The sequence below is a fragment of the Cystoisospora suis genome (genome assembly GCF_002600585.1).
Source record: "Cystoisospora suis strain Wien I chromosome Unknown contig_928, whole genome shotgun sequence".
In the NCBI taxonomy this organism is placed as follows: Eukaryota; Apicomplexa; class Conoidasida; order Eucoccidiorida; family Sarcocystidae; genus Cystoisospora; species Cystoisospora suis.
The window spans coordinates 1,423-23,230 of record NW_027153729.1 but is presented as its reverse complement, the minus strand read 5'-3'; the positions used below and the strand labels follow the sequence as shown (position 1 = coordinate 23,230).

The window sequence follows — 21,808 nt, the reverse complement described above, 5'->3', positions numbered from 1 at the left end:
GCCCCGCTCGCCTCCCGGTCGATTTCAGAAAGAGCCGCACAGCAAAATGAGGCGAGGCGCTGCGCACGGGTAGTACTTTCGAATGAAGCCGACGGTGTCCCTGACTACTTGACTACTGTGGTCCCACCTGGAAGTGAGGGAGGGAAATAAAGCGTAGTCTGCAGGTCATAGTCTCCACTCGTCTTTCGCTTCTTCCACGAACTACTCCCGCGCATAGACGATGGAAGGGGAGAAACCAGTGAGGAAGAGGAGTTCCAACCAGCGTCTAAATATGGTCTGCGTGAGAAAGCGATGCATGCAACTACTAGGTACGGGGAGTAACTGCCAGGTCACGCGCCTTTCAAGACAAGCGTCCAGCGGCGCAAGATAGTGGAGGGTCACCGCAGCCAGCCATCAGTTGGTACAGGTCAGCAGCCTTTCGCTTGAGCCACAGGAAGTCTTTTTTTTCTGCCGCCTCTAACTGTTACCGTTTGCGAAGGTGCAGAACAGCGGTGTAGTGCTTTTGGTTGGAGAGAGACGCTGACAGACCAAGGAGGTAAGGAAACAACTGGGCACACAACCGGGTTAGGGAGATGACTCCTCGTTATACTCTGGCCCTGCTCGATGAAGTAGCATATTATGCCCCCTTACCATTCGTCTCCCGCAGAAGAGCAGGATGCCCAGCAACAGCTGCAATAAGAGGGATAACAAGAGAGTTCCCGGGCCGGGTCACGCAAAACTACCCGTCGTTTGCCGGGGCGTACGCTACCATACAACGGTCAGCTGTTTCGGGACAACTTTAAAACGTAAGAGGCTACAACAACTCGGCAGGTGGGTGTCTGGATAGCTCTTGAACAGATGTCCAGCGGGCTTGCCGTGTACTGGGAAATGGCGGCGACACAAAGGAGCACCGCGGGAGAGCAATAGATTACCTTGTGAGGGCGAACTGCAAACGAGCAAGAGGCACGTGCAGTAAAGGACGAAAGAGCACATCCTTTCTAACGGGCAAGCGAGCCACGCCGAAGGATTTCCGACAGGGCTACACCCGCGAGGTGCCCCCCGAACGGATGGACACTATCTTTGAAGCGGGCGTTTGGAAGACACGCTACAGAAGCCAACTAACCTACCGCGGAACAGCCGCGGGGAAAAGCAACTGCTGAATGTCACGCCTTGCTTTCCCCAGTTTTTCTGCCAGGAAGTTCCTACCACTTCGCGTCACGGTGAAAAGTACCATTACTGCCACTCCCATTATGGGCACTATGCACACTCTTCATCGGCTCAGAAGTTGATAAAATCGCGTGCTCGAAGAAATAAGCACATGCTTAGCTGACGTTGTTTCCACGCGAAGGACTACGGCACTGTCGGGAAATAAAGCATTACGAAGAGAGTTGAAGTGGAGAAGAACCCCTGCTCTACTCGCCTCTCAATCGAACGGACATCATCAGCGTTTGGTGCTGACGGCTGAGGCAAGCGAGAGTTGTTTCGAACATGATCAGGCGATGTATATAAGGGAGGTAAGGAATGATGGTGCTTTGTAGGCGCTCTCCGGAGGGAAGGGTACGCAATGGCTCGACCTCGTCCTCGCTGCTAACTGGCTTGCAGCAGTCCCCTTTGACTCGCGGCTTTTGCGTCAAGTACTGATAACCTTGAAGCAGATGATCGGCGCCCATCACCTGGAGCAAGAATAGCTCCCACCGCAAACTAGTGTTCCGCACCGGCACTCCCCGTCCTTGCTTGGGGTCCACAGTCGCGCAAGAGGAGGCATGAACCGGACGAGGCCTGACGCTCTTTCGCTATTGCATGAGTGCAGAGGTTGCCCTGGAGAACTGGATCTCGATGACTTGAATAGAAGTAGCCCAGTATGTGCAATGTCGAGTGCAATGTTTGGACTAGCAGACCCAAGCACTGGATCCTTCATTCCTGTGGAGCACAGCTAGTACCTGGATGTGTCGGACTGTTGTCGTTCTGAAGGGGTGCGAGGACTATTATCTAGTCGGGGCTGGAAACTGAGTGCAGGCAGCTGCGATAGAAGAAATACGCGAAGGCAGAGACTGCAGAACACGGAACAAACCAGACTCGAGGATGCAGGACCTCAGCGCCTCAGGGCAGCTACCGGTGTCTCCTGCCACTGTACAGTTGATATCTCACCTTGATCAGGCGCCTCTTCAGGTTTTGAAGGTGTCTAAACGTCGCCGCGGTGAAGCTCTCGTTTTTTTGCCAGCTTGTTCTCATCCCGATGCCGCTTCTTCCTCCACCATCCGCACTGTGGCGTATGCAGCACTCACACCGTGGAACCGTTCTCTTCTCTCTCGCTGAAACCGCCCTCTGGGGCCGTCTGCCCGGAGGCTGCGCCCCTGCCAGCTCGGCTGACTCAGCCTCATCAATCTTGCAAGCTTTCAGCACGCCACTCTCGGAGAGGTTGCAGTCTCGGCCTGACCCATTTGGAATCCGATGAGGGGAGATCTCTTGATGCGGGTGGGCGATCCCGTTGCTTTCGAGCTGACTGCGCGGTCCTTGGCTCGTAGCGGGAACCAAGCTGCCCTTGTTTGAGCCTCGTGAGAAGGAGTCGCTCCGCTTCCTCAGTTGCTCCTCGTATAGCGGTTTCATGTGACACTCGTCTCTCGGGTCCTCAGCTACACAGGGAGTAGGCCGGGGCAGAGCCGCAGAGTTTCCCGGCGTCACGACGTATATGTGGGGAACTCCGACAGCACTGCAAACTGGGGAACGGTCCTGCCTCCACGGTTCAGGCTCCGTTTCAAACTCGTCCTCTCCATCTCCCGGGACATCGATTTTCTCCTCTGCGGCGCGTTTTCTGATTGTCCTCTGATGAGCTATAAACATGCGAAGTCCCAGTTGTTGCTCTAAACGCCTCTGCCTTCGGCCTCGCAGCTTGGCCGCGGAACACTCAGCCGCACTTTTAAGCTGTAAACAAGGGGGCTGGCACGGGAGCTGACCGTCGCGTATTCCTTCAAGATTTACACAGTAGTTGAGGGGGAGCACAGGTCCGCGGGTATCCCGTGCAACTGTGGAGGAAGCGATCGGAAAAGGCATCACCAAGGTGGTAAAAGCTTCTACCTGCTGGGGCTCTGAGTTTCTCGGCCCACCTGGCAACCTCTGGCAGTCTTCGGGGCTCTCCAGGCACACGCACGGCAGCGTTAATCGGCGGCGCGGCCTAGCGTCGCTTGAGTGCAACACAACACACCCTCCATCTCCTAGCTGCACTGACTGTTACACGCATTTCGGTGGCAGAATTTGCTGCCGCTCGATACTTGGCCGGGTATGGGTGCCCAGCTTATCGAGGCGACGGCCAACCACGTGCGGACGTCTCCAACAGTCTTATGCGCTGTTCTGCCAGCAGGCAGAGGCAGCACCTGAACAAGGTGCGACGCTCTGGGTAATCCAAGAACAGCGCGCCGAGGTTGGCGTTTTTCCGCGCAGCTGAGGGCCTAGGTGCTTCCCCCCGCAGGGCAAGTTCTCAGTACTGGAAAAACCCAAGAACAGCGACTTTCACCATACCTGATTCTGCCTTTCTGCCCTCCGGATAGATGAAGACTTGTAAAGAGGGAAAGTCTCTTTGTTCTGGGGAATGTATAGCCTGCCATTCCTCCAGACAGCCTTGGGCCAGTGATTGTCGCGGGGCGACTTGACGCTCGCCCGCAGCGTGCACGGCGCCTCGCGACTCTGAACAATAACTCCACAACGTGCAGGCATTTGCCGACTTAACACATCTCCCGACGTTGAACTGTCCACTGTCCTCTATGGTTAAGTCCCCAGCTGTGCAACATTCTTCCAAGTCACCGAGTCACTGGCTCCAGTCACAGTCGTATTAACAAAGATTCTTGTTGCTGTTCACGCTTCCCGCATACTCCGTGATGTCCGGCCGACTGCACAAGATGCAAGAACGCTTTGGGAAAAAGTGCAGATGGCTAGAGACAGAGCAGGACTGCAGTAGGCGCAACCTCGAGGGAGGGTACAGCACTGCCGTCCAGGGTGTCGGAAATCACGAAGGAGACTTGGTACAGAGAACAGACAAGGACCAGTTTGCGTGCTGTTGGCCAGGCAAAGCAGGCAAGCGAGGATGTTATCCGGCTAACCGCTGCCTCCTCATCTGGTTCAGCTGACATCTGCAGCAAGCCGCCGTTCCTGTCGGTTTCTGCTTCGATCTCTAGAGCGCGTTCGACGCGCCTCCTATGTTTCTCCGCCAGATGCTGCCGCTCCTGCCGATACTGTCGGCGTATGCGGCCCAGCTCCTCTTCTCTTTCCCGGATATGTAACTCTGTTTGAAAAGCCCTTCGGTCTCTCGCTTGTTGCGCGGGGTTTTGAAATCTGTCCCCCGGTGGCGCACCCCAAATTCGTTTTTCTTCGTACGTCCCTCGCTCGTTCTTCTGCCCATCCCGCGTCTGCATCCCCACAGGGCTAGATCTGGGGGGATGTCGAATCGCGAACTGTGCTTCGACACTGGGGCCTTCCGGCGACTGCAGTGCGACCGAGGACACAGGTACTTCTCGCGCACCTGCCCCTGCAGCCCCGTTGCGATCTACGTCATCAGAAGTCGGTACACCACGAATAACACTAGAAATTTGCTTTTGGAAAGCCATATCTGATGGGACCCTGCACGCCAGCACCGAACGCAAAGAGCACGAGAGCAGCACCAGTAGTCACCGAGATGACCGCTCCTAACGGCTCCAGTAGTCACCGAGATGACCGCTCCTAACGGCTCCAGTAGTCACCAAGATGACCGCTCCTAAACTTGGGGTCGAGGTTCTGGATCACGGACCGCAGTAAGGAGGCTAGACGGGCAGTAGTCTTCGGCCTCCTCCTCCTCCTCATTCGCTAATGCAGAGCCAAACGAATTTCTGCAAATGTGCCGACGGCAGTATAACAGAAAGAGAGCGCTCAGAACACGAACCCTCAGCTGTGTGGAAACTCGCGGAGTACGGATGCTCACTCTGTAGCCGTAACAACATGCGGCTACTACGGCACCACAGCTGTCACAGGGGAAACGGCATTTTCAGGTGGCAGGGCAGCCTAGCTGAGCGAGTGACGCTGCTCAGTTAAGTCTCATACTGGGGGCTCTGCGCTGACGCAGACCTTGCAGTGGACTGTGTGGAAGTGGCTTCAACCTGCCGTGTTGTCAGCCCCGCTGTATTTTGCTGTCACTGACTCAGGCTGCCCTCATTTCCCTTGTCCAGGCCCAAGATGTATTCTGTGCCACCCCTGTTGCTGCGGGGTGTCTCAGTTGCCTTTCTCTGGACTTCCCTAAGGCGTGGCACCTCCCCTCTAGTGGGGAAAAGACGCACGGGACAAAAGACGGACTTCTTTTTTTTGCTGTGTTAGCACCTAGTACAGTTGGTATCACAGGTCTTGGCCACACCTGATGGCTTGGCACTTTCGTTCAAGTTCGGCTTCCGGAGCAGGCGGCACAGTCATCCGTTGCTGCTCACTCAACACCAGTTGCAAGTGGGGCTGTAGAAACGGCCGCGAGAGGATCTGCTCAGTGGACGGTCTGGCCGCGGGATCTACGGATAGCAGCTCGTCTACAAGTTTCGCAGTTTCCTCCGAATATCTCGGGTTGACTGCATAATATTTTCCTCGCCTAATTTTTTCGAAAACGGTCTGGACAGATTCGCCCTCAAACGGAAGGCGGAGGCAGAGCATTTCGTACAAAATGCATCCGAGAGACCAAACGTCCGATTTGTAGCTGTAGGGCTTTTCCTCGCAAATCTCAGGCGACTGCAGCAGAACAGGTAGCACGGTATTAGCACACAGTCTGTGCTTGCGGCTTGTGCTCCAAGCAAGTGGAGCGGCGCCGCTTTGAAGCGGCGGTGCAGTGGAACAACGACGGGTTCTTCCTCATTCGCTCTGGCATCTTACAACGTAACAGGGGGTCCCGATCGATGTGCTGGCCAAGTCCTGCTTATTTTGAAGAACCCGCGCGATTCCAAAATCTCCAAGTCTTACGGACCCCGGTTCGTGTCCGTCGAGGAAGACGTTGCGCGATTTTAGGTCCCGATGCAGAATATGTCTTTCGTGGAGGAAGTTCACAGCCAAGCAGAGCTGGACGAACCAACGAAGCACTACAGCCTCGTCGAAAGCTCCGTGCTTCGCTCGGGTGCGCAGAATGCGGCCATGAAGGTCGCCTCCGCTGGCATAATCCATGACGATGTGCAGTCGACCATTTTCGACAAACGACTGCCGGTAATGCACGATGTACGGATGCGATAAGCTTGCCAGAAGCTCAGCCTCCTTCGACGCTGACTTCTGTGCCTTCGTGGAAGCACCATGCTCAGTCTGCACGAGGGGAACTACCTTTATCACGCAAACGGCCGAAGGATTCGCTCGACACCGCGCTAGTAACACATCGCCAAAGCTCCCGTGGCCGATCTTGCGCACGAGCTCGTATTTCTCCATTCTGCTTTTTTTGTAAGAAATCGCTCTTCTCCCAGGCTACATCACTAGGATAACCTCAGTACAGCTTCCATGCATTCCTCATATTCAGCCATCAGAGATAGCCCACGCACGGGACGTGCCAGGGTCTTTGGAGCCAGTAAGTTAGGTTTCTGAGGCGCCTTTCGCGCCCTGTCAGGTCGAAATTGTAACAAAAAAGAAGCTTCTCCTGCCGTTGGTGCTGTCCTGATCGGCACCACTCAGATTCGCCATGATCTTAGCAGCCCCATCCCCTAGTCCAGTTGGCCGTCGACGGTCACTGGGAAGTAGTACAGGTTTTGGAGAGGGAAGCACCGAGGCCAGAAAGTACACAAAACGCTGCCGCCGACTGTATGTGCAGTCCGGCCACCCGCAGCTGGAATTCGCTGCGGACCAAGCCTGCGATATCATGTACCTTCAGCAGCTTGAAATCACTTGCAGCGACCAGCCGGATTCTGATATTGGATCGTGAAGGGAGGTGCTGTGTTCACCTCGAGCTGCGTTTTCGGTAAGCGGCCAAGCCCCACCAGGTCCCAGGACGGGACCCGTTTGGCTGCATGCCGCGAATGTCTCTCTCTGCATGCAATGTGTACATGGAGGCCAGAGGCAAGTGCGGATCAGCGAGGCGCGCCGAAGGTCTTCCCCAGCTTATCTTCCGTCTCCACGAACCAGCCTCCGGTCGTCTCACGAAGACACGCCAGAGCGTTAGACGTGCTTTTCATTGGTGTTCTATATCTTGCGCGGAAACTTGCGGTACTCGAAGAGCGGGGATGCCGACCACTCAGCCAGCACGCTGCGTGCTCTTCCGTCACGATCCTCACACTCCCGGTGATTGGCGTCGCGAGGCTTGACGGGAAGCGGTCGACCTTGTCAACTCATTATCACCTCCGATGGTTTGAGCTCCAAATGGCCTGTGGCATGGGATCGAGCGAGGGTGGGAGGAGCTACCCCGAACACTGGGTGATGAACTTTGTGGCAAGCCCGAAACGGCACCCCCGCTGCATGTGCGTCTCAAAATAGCGCCTCCTCTGTGAAATGTCGCGAGCAGCGACGAGAGCCTTCCGCAGCAAGTTTAGTCTGGCCAGGTTGAACGCTAAGAGGACAGACGTCCGGGTGAGATGCACGTGGAGCTCGAACTGTCATTCCCGAGCACCAAAAGTTCAGCTCAGTCCGAGCCAGTCTGGCTACAGGACTGATGCTGCGTGCCACACTTTCATCGAGATGTTCATTCCACGACGCACTGAAAAAGCTATCACGCAGCCAACGCACCGGAGCCTGCCGGCACGGGGCCCCTCACTATCGATCTACTGACTCAATCTGAAGAACAGCATAGTGTTTCTCCTGTCACCGCACCTGCAGCGCGATCCACCGCACGCTTGTCGACTTTTTCTTACACTCTTTGGACGCTGCTACGGGCACCCGAAGAGAGTGACAGAAACGCAGGAGGAATTGCTTTTCTCCCTAGTGTTTCCCACTCAAGGTTGGCTCGTGGCCGAATGCGTGAGCTTTTCTCTTTACTTAGCGCACACACTCGGCCCTACGGTGCACGACAGGCACTGAACTGAATCAAAGACTTACTGCCCTTCACGCGAACATCGGAGATTTGGAAAACTACGTTCAAGTCCAGTTTAAAGCATGCAGACTGACAACGCTGAAGCACCTGTAATGCCTCAACACTGCGAGAATCTCACACACCACGTCCACTCTCTTGGCGTAGCAGTATACGGAGACCAAAGGCAACCACGGCCGCGACCAGCGAACTCCTCTTGCAACCCTAAACCCTAACCCTAAAGCGCTGTGCACCTACAGTTCATCCTTTACCTGCCCCTGGACCCTTTGCCTCCGTTTCTCTTTTTTTGCTGGCGAAGCTGCTTGTCTGGGCGCGGGTGGCTGTTCCCCAAACCGTGGTTCTTCTTGGTTTACCGCGTGCCGCCGGTCCACTCCTAGCTGCGATTGCTCGAAATCCCGAAGACGCTGTTGAATTAGGAGGTTCGCGGTGGTCTGTCGGTAGAGACCCATTTGTGCTGCTTCGTGCTTGTTGATAAAGTGCATATAGCCAATCGATGCGACATAGTGCACAGCTAGAAGCGTTATAAGGGCTATAATGAGGAGCAGGAAGCAACAACAACATGTTCGCTTTCTACAGCAACACCATGAGCAACAGCCAGACGATTCCCGTGTCAGATTCATTGTCTGAGAGGCCACGAACAAGGAAGCAGCACACAGGCACACCACTACGAAAATGAAGTCAGTGCCAGTGTGCAAGCACACGAGCTAGGTAAAAACGGCGGAGATTCTGTCTCGTGTGCGCTTCCGTCTGGCCGCCGTGAACCTCGCCACCCAACTAAACGAAGAAGGGCCACTTTTCATGCGATCCTAAAGAATGCAGATACGGAGGGTGGGTCTCGGGGCCGCAATCTTGTCCATGTCAAATCTACATACGGTGTCTTGTAAGAGGATGCTTCAGGAAAGTAATGTGGTTGCTCCCCCCCTGTGACTAGATGGACCCTCCCTTTTGTTGCCGGGCCTGTCCAAGCTCAGAAGATCCCTACGCGCATCGAAGCACGGCGCTCCCGACTGGTGGGCCCGGTCTGTGCCTTCAGCATCAGCGTCACATGCAGTGCCGTAGACGGTGAGACACACTAGCTGTGCCAGCGGCCCGTTCAGGAGCTCAAGCTCAACTGTAACACTTTCAAATGCTTCACGCCATCCATTCAGACAACTTCGATAGACAACCAGCCTGACCCTGAACTGGACTGCGCGGGCACGAAGACAGACAGCAGATCCTTACCACGACGGAATAATCTGCGCTTGTCGATACCAACGTCTTGTTCTCGTTCAAAAAGCACAACCCTGTAACAGGAAGATCATGTTTTGAGCTCTCCGCGACCAGCGAAAGCCTATACCGTGTTTGAACACACGCACAAGGCTACTACAGTTATTTTGCCTACTGTTTCAAGGATCAAAACAGGATTCGGAAGCCGACTGAAAAAAGACACACCGAAATCTTCATAACACTTGATCCGCGTTGTCAACAGACATCTGGAATCTTTGTTCGCTCACGGGACTAGGGGGACTAAGAAGCTGGCTGCAACATCCTTGAACAGCGCTGTTGCGCCATCCACGCACAACAGATGGGTGCCTCGAGGTCCCGCTGACAGTGCGTGTTCAATTGCCCGAATGGTTTCCTTGTTCGGGAGTCACACAGTGTGACCGAATACGGAAATCATTCTCCCCATATCCCAATCTCTATACAACTCTACTGCGAGGAAAAATATCGTGAGTGGCTGTTCAGCAAAGCCCGTTCTGAGACTGAATTCTACGTTGGGTCAGCAGTGTGTACCGGTGGCTTGTGAAAAAACATCTTTTCTCGGCACGATAGCTCGTAGTCGGAGTCCATCAGAACACTCCAACTAGTCGGCTTGAGGTGCATCAGTGTTTCGTTCGACGTGATTGTCAGTGCGACTGCCCTAGCGCCCTATTTCTACAAATGCCCTCAACTGTGCGTGAGGGACTTACACAACTCCCTCGGCGCTGGTCTCCATCAGCAGAACGCGATGACGCAGCAATGCGTTTTTCTGGCTTCTACCGAAGAACTGCTTCCGTGAGAGACATACCATACAGGCTGGGTCTTCCGCCCGACCCTCCTTGTAGGGCTCGTACTACCCAAACCAGTCAACAGGAGCAGAGTGAGCGGATACAACAGCGTGCTGTCACTATCTGTTCAGGGGCATGGGCCACGAGTGAGCAGCTTGGCGCTGCGTGTCTCTGGGCAAGCGTGGGCCCCGACACCACGTCTCTCATTAGCTGCTGCTGCTGCGGGTCAAGTTTTATACCATCTCCGGCACTCCTGGCCTTTCCCAGTAGAAATTAAAGGACTGTGTTGACATCCAGATACGGGATACAATAAGACAGCAAAGAAGACACTACTACCACTGTACGTGACTCTCTTACCCTCGGTTGTAGACCTTGCACTTGCCGTCCGCAAACCCGACAGCGATCAACTGGCCATCACTGGAGACTTCTGCTTGACAACAGGGCACACTGTCATCGCACATGCTCTCGCAAAGCTGAGAAACAGTGACAGGACCTGCATCAGAGACCAATCCCGAGCCGGCAGCGCCTAGCGCTGTCCCTTTATTGCTGGTATCCTCGTCATCGTTTTTCTTATTTGTGACACCAGGAGGGGATACAGCACCTTCTTGGCCACCATGAGCGATGCACCTGTTGACCCACGGGGCAGAGAGAAGAAAGGACAGAGAGTGTCTCCTTCAGTCACGGCATAGCGAGGCCGGTGAGTCAATGGTAGTTAGCAGGCACACTGCATATTCCCTGACTTTTCGTTGGATGACGCGCAGCAAAATAAATCAAAGTTTGAAAAAACAGATCGGAGAGCCAAGCGCTCTTCCAGCTGAATGTACCGACTTATCCAGCTATAGTCCTTCAAGAGGTTGCTAGATAGGAAAACAGAGACAAAGGACAAACCTAGACGAACGAAGAGCACCACCCACTGGAAACCCCTCCCCCAGACCCGCTCTCGTTCTGCCGCTAAACGTCAGTGGTTTCGGAAGGAAAGTCGCAGATTTGCAACAGAACGATGGATCTTCTAGCGTCCGTCAACGTGAACCCCAGGTGCCTTCCTTAGACTAGCAGCTGAAGGGCTGTTCAGCTGCGATGTCGAGAAAAAAATGTGAACCAGCATCACACTGTTGCCTTGTAACCGCATCTGCTAGGGCATCTCAGGCAACGACGCGTGACTAGGGACCTTTCTCACAGATTTGCTTGGTCCCTCTATAGAAGATACTGGATATACAGTGTGCCGCTGACACAAGCGCGCAGCTCGGGACACGAGCAGCCATGCTACATGCAAAGCAGGCTAGCAAGTGCAAAGACGACATTCGCTTTGACACTGCTGGCACAATAGGTGGTGATGATGTACACGGGGAAGGATAACAACACGGAGACACCGAAATCTGAAGCACAATGTGGACGCAGGCGGTGCTCAACTATTAGGCAGATGGAATGAAGAAAGCAGCTTGGGGCGGGCAGAAGCCACGGCCACTTCAAGCCAGGACACTCGCACTTGGGTTTCCATCGACTACGTACTCCACGGTTGTCCCGAGAGGCAGAGCCCAATCACTCGAGGCAGTAGAAGTGTGTCATTTCCGCCTTGTGAACAACTCCTTAAGACATCACAGTCATCGAGTAGACGAGCACCACCCAGTTGTTGTGATCACCTCTTGCTGGTCCGGTGAATCTCCACTCGCTAAGGCACTACGTTCACATTTAAACACAAGAGGAGCATGTACCTGATGCAAAGCCCCCTTCGCTCTCCCTCACCAGCCGACAAAGTAGGAAGGCCCTCGCGTCCCGCATGCAACTGCCAACAGCCGCTGTCCGCTGCCCGGTGGGACTCCGGGAGGAGTCGGTAGAAACCTGTATGAGGAGAACGACAAGACACAATGAATTCTGCCGTAGAGTGCGCGAGAGAGCACCTCACATGCGCATGCCCCTTTATGAAGACTTCAGTGCACACGTGTATCTTACTGGTTGTGGAATAGTTGGAAGGCCACCAAGACACGGACAGTAAAGACCCCACACTCAACATGACAGCCCGGGCCGCACGTCGAGCCACCTAAGGGTAGTGCTTTTTGGGACACTCTCAAGCTGCCCCCAACGAGAGATGTTCCATTCCTCATCTCTCTTCCCTACTCACCCAGTGAATTTGCCTTAGAAAGCAGAATGGATGAAGGACTATGTGCGTACCTGGCACACCGGAACGTTAGCTTTTCCTGGGGCTTTTTTGGATTCTGTTTCTCGATTGTGTGTAGGAGGGTTCCTGATCGCCAGTCCCACAAGCAAAGCTTATGATCGGCGCCACAGGAAGCGACCTGTAGAGAAGAAGAGTACACAAGGGCACACAGCGCGTGTGGCTGAAGGTTTAATACCGGAGTGAGTTTCGAGGAGGATATGCGCTTTCTCAACCCCCCAGCAGGTCTATGTGCGCCTACGACGCTCATCGCATGTCTGGTATGGCACGATGCTAACAGCTTAACACGCGAAACACAAGACCGGAAGTCTTCACACACGGGAGAGGGTTTTGCCGACTAGGCCTGCAGCCGATATATACATTCTTAACCGGGACCTGCAAGCACACGCTTCAAGCCTTGTACGTTGTGAATACGAATCTTTCTGCGGAGCTAAATGACGGTCTCGGGTGCTGAAAAATCAGGTCGCAGCCTTCGAAGAAAACAAGTAATTCACTAACAACGCACGCATGGTTGTCTGCAAGACCATCTGACTATTTACGGCGACATGAACTGTAAAAAACGGGGAAGGCTCGCGGACAGTCTTGTTTTTCAAATTGCGTACAAGACTGTTATCGCAGCTGATACAACAGTCTTTGATGTCTCCCTCGTGTCCGCGAAGTTCGCAGACGAGCGTCGCTGTCCACCCCGAGTCTTGCTCCTCTTTTCTTTCCGTGGGTGACACAGCTGCTGAAGTGCTAGGAGGCGATGTTGCAGTTTCCCGCGAGATGCGCCAGACGCTGAAGAAAGAACCAACAAGGAAACGGGTAGAATGCCTTCGCTCACTCTGATATGAGAGAGAGGTCTGAGAGAGGCACAGAGTGGCAAAGAGCGTTTCGGACAGACGGACTACGGCCAAGCACGTGCAGCATCACCTTACGGCCAGGACACAGTTTTTTCAGATGGAAAGAGACGTCTCTGCCGGCAAGGGAAACTAGCTTTGAGACAAGAGATGCATGCCTGACTTGAAAGAGAAAAAGAAAGACAAGCTGGACCTGTCCGGCTCACCCTTCGAAAAGAGTACTACAGGTAAGAGCAGCCACACCACTCCATCTTAGGAAGTCCACCCGACATATGGCCGTCAAAGGGGGTGCGGACGAAGGAAATTGGACAGAAAGACAGACACATGCGAACACCATGTCGCGCTCCAGACGAAAGAGAGACGTCACCGCGTACTCTCGCTGCCATTGCCCGAAAGTGCGGTCGCGCTCTAGCCAGCTGCAGATGCAGTCCCAAGACGTGTTCGACTCCCAGGCAAACGGCTGTTCGGTCAAAGGAGATGCAGGAGTACACAAAGTTAGTCCGACAAACGACACCTACACGAGAAAGCAGTACGGATGTCACCCTTAAGTTCTCTGAAATATGACTGAACCTCTCTTGATGCATATGCAAGTGACCTGCAGCTCCCTGCCATCCGAGATGTGCGGCTTCTGCCAGTGAGGGCCGGCTCACCGGACAACCTGATCTTCGCCTCCGGCAACGACGATCTCTCCCGAAGGAGAGAAACGCGCGGTAATCTGGAGGAGCAGCAAGACAGCGTAGTTTTCGCTTAGGTAGCTGTGCGCTCAAGTACCTAAAATTGTGCATGAATGAGAAACTTGGTCGGCCAAACTCAGGATGACTGCATAACGCCTAGACACTGCTCCGATCACGAGACCCGTAGACGAGGTCCGGGCCCGGTTCCTGAAGAAAGCCTCGGGCTGGTACACTGCATGTAGGGAGCTGCGTTCTATACGTGTACACCCTAAGCAGCAGTCCACATCAGACGTCAGACTCCAACTATAAGGACCCAAGAGTTCTATAAGGACCGAGGAGTTTTAGGCAGCCTTGCTCAGACACTTACTAGCCGAGCACGCTTTCCCCCGGAAGGAGCCGGAGGTCCGAATCGTTTCGCAATTTTCAGTCTGCAGAGACAGCAAGCAAAAAATGAGGACACACGCTTTCAACATGCACGAGAGGACTTCGGACATGCCAAGTGCTTTTGCTTTCGTTCTCCGTGGTCTCCCGCCGGCATATGGGTTCACAGTAAGAAGGCCCTCAAATAAGAGCACTGCAGTTTCCGCACTCGCATAGAGAGTGACGTCTCCACGAGGGAGCCGCAGCGGTAATTCTTCCCACTACAGAATTCGCTCTGAAAAAGGACCGAGTTACTAGTCTTGACAGAGTTTCCGAGTGTCGATCCGTCCATCAGCATACTCGCTGACGCTCTTCATGCGTACAGGAAAAGAGAAAAGAAACCATGACTGCTTTTCCTAGTCCGCATTTCTGGTTGGCTCTTTACCCACCAGCCCCCTTGCCAGTTTCTTTGGAAGAAAGCTGCTGGTGAGCGGGAGGGTGTTGCATACACTCAACGAACACGTGAGCTTTGGTATCACAGTGGTACTGCTGGCTTTCTAAATGGTTCGAAGACAGCAATAGACATACCACCACTTACCCGCGTTCCTGGTCATGAGTAACGAGCAGAACCTGACCTTGACAGCAGCCGCACCACAGGTCCACCTGAGCCAAGAACCACGCATGTTCACAACAACGATCATGGCTTTGCTTGCTGTCATTGTTGCTGCTGCTATTATTGAAGAGGTATGCAGAGGGACTGAACAGCAACGCATAGAGTGATTGTGACAGAAGTTCACTGGAACTCTCTTTCGCGGGTTATCAGTATGAATGGAAGACAAGATATCTACAGTGACGCCTCTTGGGCAAGCAAAGGGGCGACACAGACCCCTCGGAGCGAGGGTGGCGCGGCACACTGGGACCTAACGTTGCACCAATCCTCGAAGCGTCCATCCCACGCTAACAGAGGACACTCCCCGGAGGCTGTCTCCCTGACTGGTTTATCCAAAGGCTTCACGTCCCGTCTTGGTAGAGACGCTTGGTGCTGGGATGTGCTCTTTTCAACGATGGAGCATATCCATTCCGTCGGCTCGCACGGACAAGCTACAGCGGAGAAATGAATGGCTGAATGGCTTCCTTGAAGACAACACTAGTGACTAACTAGGCTTAGGGCACATCGAAGGTAGAAATCAAAACACGCATGCGAGGGCAGAATGTCAGTACATTTTTGTTATAAGAGAGGGAATCGACAACGCCTCCAGCTTCAGCACTGCTAATCAGCGGCAGCAACTGGCCTGTCTCCAGGTTGACTCGGTGCGTCTCCTGTAAGGCAACAGAAAATGAAGGACGGTACATGGACTCCCAAAACCTACGATAAAACCTCAAACCCATGGCGTATCCAAGAAGAAACACGAATATAAATGCGGATTCAATAAGCCTCCTTCCGGTGGAAGGGTGAGGAGGGAAAGCCCCGACATTTTCTTCAAACGCAAGCAGGAAAGAAGCAAAGGTGATACGCAACTCGAAGGACGACAGTGCAGACTCCGTTACGCAAACTCTGACCGCTCCTCCCCCTCGGTGCATCGGAATATGAGCACCGAGAAACTTTCCCGGAGCTGAAAGAGGAAAAACATCTTTGCAGGGCAGACACTTGCCCATAACGGTGTTCCAGTCAGCTTCTTTTACAAGGTGTGTACGCTATGTGAAAACAGCACACGGATGACCTTGTTCAGCTAGCTACAACTAGACCGACAGCCGCGCTTGAGTCCGTCATTCTTCTGTCCATCCCAGTTCTGAACAGGGAGCACGCCATGCGCTAGCTCAGCTTCATTTGACTACGTGCAGTCGCTCGTGAAATTCAAGAATGGCGAGAAGGATCTTCCGAAGGTCCTTCCATGCTATGACTTCTCCGAAGTGGGGCCGGACGACCAGGAAGCGTTGACACGTTGCCACAAGGAGACGAGTCTGCTCCGTGAATATAACACACGTATGTATTTGCATATAAAGAGGGGGAAAAGACTATGTACATACACGCGAATGCACACCTTACACACACATTCAGAAGTGCGCACCGTTCACACCGTACAGAGATGTCCGCTGCTAGACGACAGAAGTACTGTACCACTGAAGCAACTAGCTTCATTCAATCGCGCAAACATATCTGTGTGGCTCTAAGTGTAGCTACGTCTCCCTCAATCGGACATCACGGGAAAAAAGATTACAGAAATTAAGCTTCGAGACAGAGCAGGAGACGTACAAGTTGGTCTTCAATGCCATAATCGGAACCGCCGCCTCCGCCAGATGTCGCCACCACGCTGCCATCGGTTGCGATCTTTCGTCGCATGAGAAAGAAAAACAAAAGCCCAGCAAAGGGCGTGTAAGATCACCACATCAGGAAACCACGGCCAAGCTAAGTACCTAGGCGTGGATCCGTCCGTAACGCTCGCAGCCGCCCTGATGCAGACATTCTATATACACCAGCTGCTAACGTCTGCGGGTCTGTATACTGGGACTAGCATGTCAGCCACGCCCAGACGCAGCAACCAGCCTCCGCGATGGAAGGACACTGAACATCACTGACTAGCCAATGCGTGCGCCTGGGACACCGAAAAAGCAATGCGAAACACGCTCCCCCCCTCTGGGCGACACGTCGGGGTCTCCTGACTTCTGCGTTCAATAGTGAGGGAGGATGGTACCGCAAAACTGTCTTGTGCTTTCAAGCAAGGTATCACATTAGTCATACGTACAGATACGGACACCTGGAAAAAAGACCCGGGAGGATGAGCTCTGAGGACCACAGATTTCTTACAACGGGAACACGGGTAAAGGAGCAACTCTAGGGAAAAAAAGGAACCGTTCACATTCCAGAGTCGATCTGCTAGCCGTGCGCACTTGTACGTAGGAAAACTACTCTCTTTCATTTTGCACCCGTTCATAAAGCGCTGAGTGGCCTGACTTACCGAGTAGATGGGATACTCAACGTAAGAAATTGTGGTCATTGCTGCGGGCAACAAGTCACAGCTCCGTTACTACTATAGACAGTAGAGGTCTTGGAATCGGACAGTCTTGCGGTACTGCTGAGCGCACACCGGCCAATATGAAACGCGAGGTTGACATAAATAATGCTCTACAGAACAGCAGCAGCACCAGCAGCCGACGCACGCTCCGCGGGTCGCCTTTGCCACTGCTCGACTGCTACAGAGACCCCCTTCCGGTGAGGCGTCACCGGCAGCAGGCCGCTGGCAGGTTCGCGGGAAGAGGCTACGTAGTGACATTGCTAGGCATGACAGCATGACATAAGCTTTGACTCAGATTGAGTTGACAGACCCCGACTGTTATAGTTGCGGACGAACAGCCAGACAACGAGTACTGCCCGATTCCACTGTCGCCAACTACCGAAGAGGTTCCCGCGGAAGGGCCACCGCCCGTACGACTCAGATTACCAGCGAAGTCCTGACTGGCGTACTTGAAAGAAAAGCACGGACGACCGAACAAAAAAGCCTGAAAAGGACAGATGCTTCTTTCTCGTCCCTAACGCGGAATTTGAAGCTTCTTTCGAAAGAAAGCGTGTGTAAAACTCGTCGTCCACGAGGACGACACTGGTAGTGCTAGATGCTTCTAAACACACGTGACGAGGCAGGCTTTCACTGCTCTGATTGAAAGTGTTCGTCATAGGGGTTTGCAGTCTGCCTCAATCAGGGCAGGCCTAGAAAAATGAAGCAACTGCGTCGAGCGAAACGAGTGGCCGCAGCACAAGAGGAACCGTGGTGCCGGCCCAACAAGCTGAAAAGAACCGCTCACTACGGAAACTCGGAGACTAGCTACAGGAAGAAATCATATCGATGTGAAGGCTGCAAGGGACAGAATGCTGCCCGAGCCTGCTAGAAGAGCCCCCGTCGCTTGGCAGCAGTGGAGTTTATTTCGGACTACCTATCCTACGAGGAGACAGATGTAGCAGTGCATGCGGCGGCCGTCGAGCAGCATGCTCTCCCTGCAGACGCGAACCGCAACCCGTGGCCGGAACTCCACATATGCAGTGTCTCCCCCGGCCCTGGCTCAGCAGTAGTAAGGCAATTCGTGGTGCGCCAAGGTGGTCGCGGGGCTTAACCTGCGAAGCCCCGGGAGGATACTCGAGCAAGTCCCCCTGACATGGCTGACAAGCGGTGCGGCATTCTGGAAACACCTGGAATTAGTTCGACAGTAATCTCATCAGAGCCGTGAAAGCATACAAGCAGGTTTGATCGATGCAGGTGCGTGTCAGTAGTGAGGCCATGAAGGTCGTAGATCCATCGACTCATGGGGCTCAACGACTGCGCTAAGTCTTGACTGAGGCAGCGGGTTCCGATGTCAGGAAGGGATTTCGATGTGACAGTGGCAGTCAGGCGACCCTGGAAATGCACAGCTAGCCCGGAGTCGTGTGCTGTAGAGAAGCGACTGCGTTAGACACTAATGAAGTAGACAAGACCTCGAGGGCACGGCGTTGGGTGTGATTGGTCCCGCCAAGACAAAACACAGCCCTTCAGGCACCCGTGCAAAGGGTTGCACGGTTCCGCCCCTGGTCCAAGATGACGTGCCCCCTCCCGGTGCTGCCTCGTGTAAGTACCGGCGAACGTACGCGGGAGGAACACAGCGGTGTCGGCGCAGCGCTTCTTCAGAAAAATGAATTTGCTGTTTGAGCGGAGGTGGGCGACACAAGGGGGACAGGTCTCGGCCTGAGGCCAAGAAAGATCACTTTGGATGAAAACAAGTAGGCTGATCCCGACACGAACATACACTGGCACAAGCAAGAAGATCCACGATGTGCTCCCCGCCCTCTGCCGTTACAAGCTTGATTACGTTCGTTGTCCGGAGCTAAACAGTTCCCGTCTTCCCCCGCTCTTTCTATTTGAGGCGCACCTCTATCTCCTTTTGAACTTGTTTGAACGCAGCCTCATGTACTGCCTCTATTCCTAAAAGCCGGTCTTTTTCGAGGAAGTTAAGGAATTTGCTCACAAGCTCTTGAACGTATTCTGGCATTTGCACACATCCAGTGAAGTCCAACGAAACCTCGGTAAAGACGCGCGGAGCCCGTCTAGCACGATTCCTGGGCGAAAAGTCTACCGTAGGAGTGATCAGATTGAAAGGCAGCCTCAAACACCACACTTGGAACAGCGTCAACCCAAGTCGCCATGCGTCGACCGAAGCGGTGTAGACAGATTCGGTAAGGTCTCCAAACTCGGGGGGATTGTAGGGATCGGATGGATCGATGGGTCCACGAAGGTCCTGTCTGCGGAGATAGCTGAAGTCCGAAAGCATCAACCGGCCATCCGCCATGACAAGGAATTTTTCTGGTCTGAGGCGTCCGTGCACAAACTTGTGCGAGTTGAGGTGGGCCGCTTGCCTTATCATGTGAGCCGTCATCTGAAGCCGCGCCATCATCACGACTTCACTCTCACTCATTGTCCGATCGACGAAGAGAGTCTTCAACAAGGTAAGAGCATCGGTCACGGCTGGCGGCATGAGAAGGAAACGATTCAAGACCGTGTGCGAACGTCTGATGAGTTCGCTAGTAAGAGAGGGACTTTCATTCGGGAGAGTCAACATGTCGCTCGCGACCATGAACCGCAACCGATCCTGAACTTTCTGAGGCGTGGAGCGCAGAAAAAAACGTTTGAAGAGTAGACCCTGTCGCCGCACAGCCTCCACGTCCTCCGCCGAAGCAGCTGATCCTGGAAGGACGAATATCTTTACGGCCCAACCTTCCAAAGTTGCAACATTTTTGGCAAACGCCACAACACTTTTCTCTCCTTTTCCAATGGCGGGCCCCCTTACAAGTGCTAGAGGCCGCCCTGATAATTCCGACTGAAAGTTCCGGGTAACGCCCTCGGGCCAGAATGTCTGACCTATAGCATATTCTTCGTCGGCAGTGTTAGGGCCGGGGTGACGAGCCGCGGCGAGCTCTCTGTTGAACATCGTCAGCATAGCCAAGATGATCTGATCCCCCAGTTCAGCTTCCTTAAACGGAGAAACCCCGGCAAGCCGTCGCCGCCATCTTCGGAGGCGTTTCTGGAAGCCGTCGAACCACGAGCGTACCGTTCGGCTCACTGCACTCTTCGCGCGTCCAAAAGACCACCGCCGGCGCCCCCGAGACTCTCCCGTGTTGGTGGGACTCGGAATTAGTCCCGAAGAATACAGATTTCCAGCATCATCCGACGCCTGTTCCAGCCAGGACAACTGAGAGTGCGAGGGGGGGTCTCCTTCACCCAGGGCCACATTCTCCAGCGCGAGGTTTGTCCTGCCTCTCGCTACAGCAGTGAAGTGGCTACTGTAAGGCCCACTGTTTTTCGCTACATCTGGATATCGGACGGAAGTGGTTTCTCGAGCACAAAAGATTACGCAGCCGCAGATCAAGAACAGCCACCTGAGGCAGCACCCCATGCTGTCAATGCGGAGATCGACGGCTAGAAAAGGCACCACAGAAAAAGAACCACGGACCTGGGTAAAACTCCAGAAACAAAAGTACACGAGCTAGCTATTTCTGAGTGCAGGACCAAATGGTTTGGATCGCTCGAAGCTTGCTAACAACGCTGCCGTGCGAGCGAATCCGACGGTACGCCTGGGTAGCAGAGTGGGAGCGGCATCCGTCTCGACCGGCGCCGCCTCCTTCGGCTTCTCGGTACAGNNGTACAGCTCGTCTCTTCGGCTCGACTTCCCTTTTCTAGGCAGCTGTACCAGTGAGGCTGCGCAATCGCTAGCTGAAGCGACGCTCCAAGGCTCAGGCTACTTCGGCAGTTGCGACCTGGCGTCTCTGTCGCGACCTGTCCACACGGTGACACAGGTACTGGCTGTTTCTGGCGATATATCGCCGTCGGGAAGCAGCTTGCGCTTCTCAGGCGCACTCTCTCAGTCCTCCCTGTCATCGCCACATTGACAGTGGGAAGAAGAAAGGAGCAAGAGTCGTCAGGCTATGGTTTGTTATCAGATCTGAGAAAGTCTGAAATGGCGTCTCTAATCCCTGAAGAAGCGCTCGACCGGCAAGGCTCCGTCCCAGTTTCGTGTCTTGTGGCCCACGGCCGTCTTGGAGAACGCTGTGGGAGGAGCAACTGTTCACACCCGTCAAGTACAGGACACCACGTTCCCTCTTTTTGGATGGAGAGAGCCCTGCTTTTTGTGAATGCTTTCCCTCGTATGATCGGCTCAGTTTACGGGAGGAAGCGCTGGGCTGCCGCTGCACAACGGCAGCCAAGCACCGCATCCTGGGGTACGGGTAACAGGCGTGAGTCGAGAGAATGATGGAAGCAAATTGTTTAGGGGTTCGCCGCTGGAGATTGCTCAGCTACTTCGTCACTCCTGCGTGACAAGATATTGATCCTTCTTTTCGAAGGCTGGTCAGACATGCAGAAAATGGTGAGTTCAGTCATCGAAGATGGTGAGCCAATCGCCACTCCTGTGACAAGATTCAGTGAGCCTCCTTTTCGGCCGCTCGAACATGCAGAACAAGAGTCCGGTAATCAGACGGGATCGAACACGTCTATCAGGGGTGGTGGCAATGTATCACTCCAGGAACAAAAGAAAGTCGCTTGTCTCGACACCCGTTTTGGCGCATGGCCAGCTCCCATTCTTCCATCTCGTGGTTCCACCGCTCTAGGCTAGACAGCTCTGAGCGAACAACGGCACACAATGCACGTCCATGAGCTCACCATGGTCGGCCCCAAGCAGGGTCCAGACACCGGGGAGGGGATCTCACCACCAAGACTAAGACTCGGGTACCGAGGCTAAGAACG

The 21,808-nt window shown here is 54.1% G+C and overlaps 1 protein-coding gene across 1 annotated transcript; it reads right to left on the bottom strand.

Annotated features, from left to right (window-relative positions):
- Positions 1-3,905: 3,905 nt before the first annotated feature.
- Positions 3,906-17,976, bottom strand: CSUI_002219 (wd g-beta repeat-containing protein). The gene is made up of 15 exons (XM_068062421.1): positions 17,512-17,976; positions 17,006-17,046; positions 16,303-16,377; positions 15,270-15,368; positions 14,647-14,711; positions 14,056-14,116; positions 13,665-13,729; positions 12,778-12,952; positions 12,172-12,296; positions 11,746-11,841; positions 10,360-10,629; positions 9,197-9,305; positions 5,854-8,598; positions 5,339-5,712; positions 3,906-4,590 (listed from the first exon to the last, which is right to left on the bottom strand). The coding sequence occupies exons 2-13, from the start codon at positions 17,042-17,044 to the stop codon at positions 8,209-8,211; spliced, it is 1,569 nt and encodes a 522-aa protein (XP_067925595.1). The 5' UTR covers positions 17,045-17,046; positions 17,512-17,976; the 3' UTR covers positions 3,906-4,590; positions 5,339-5,712; positions 5,854-8,208.
- Between the last annotated feature and the right edge of the window lie 3,832 nt (positions 17,977-21,808).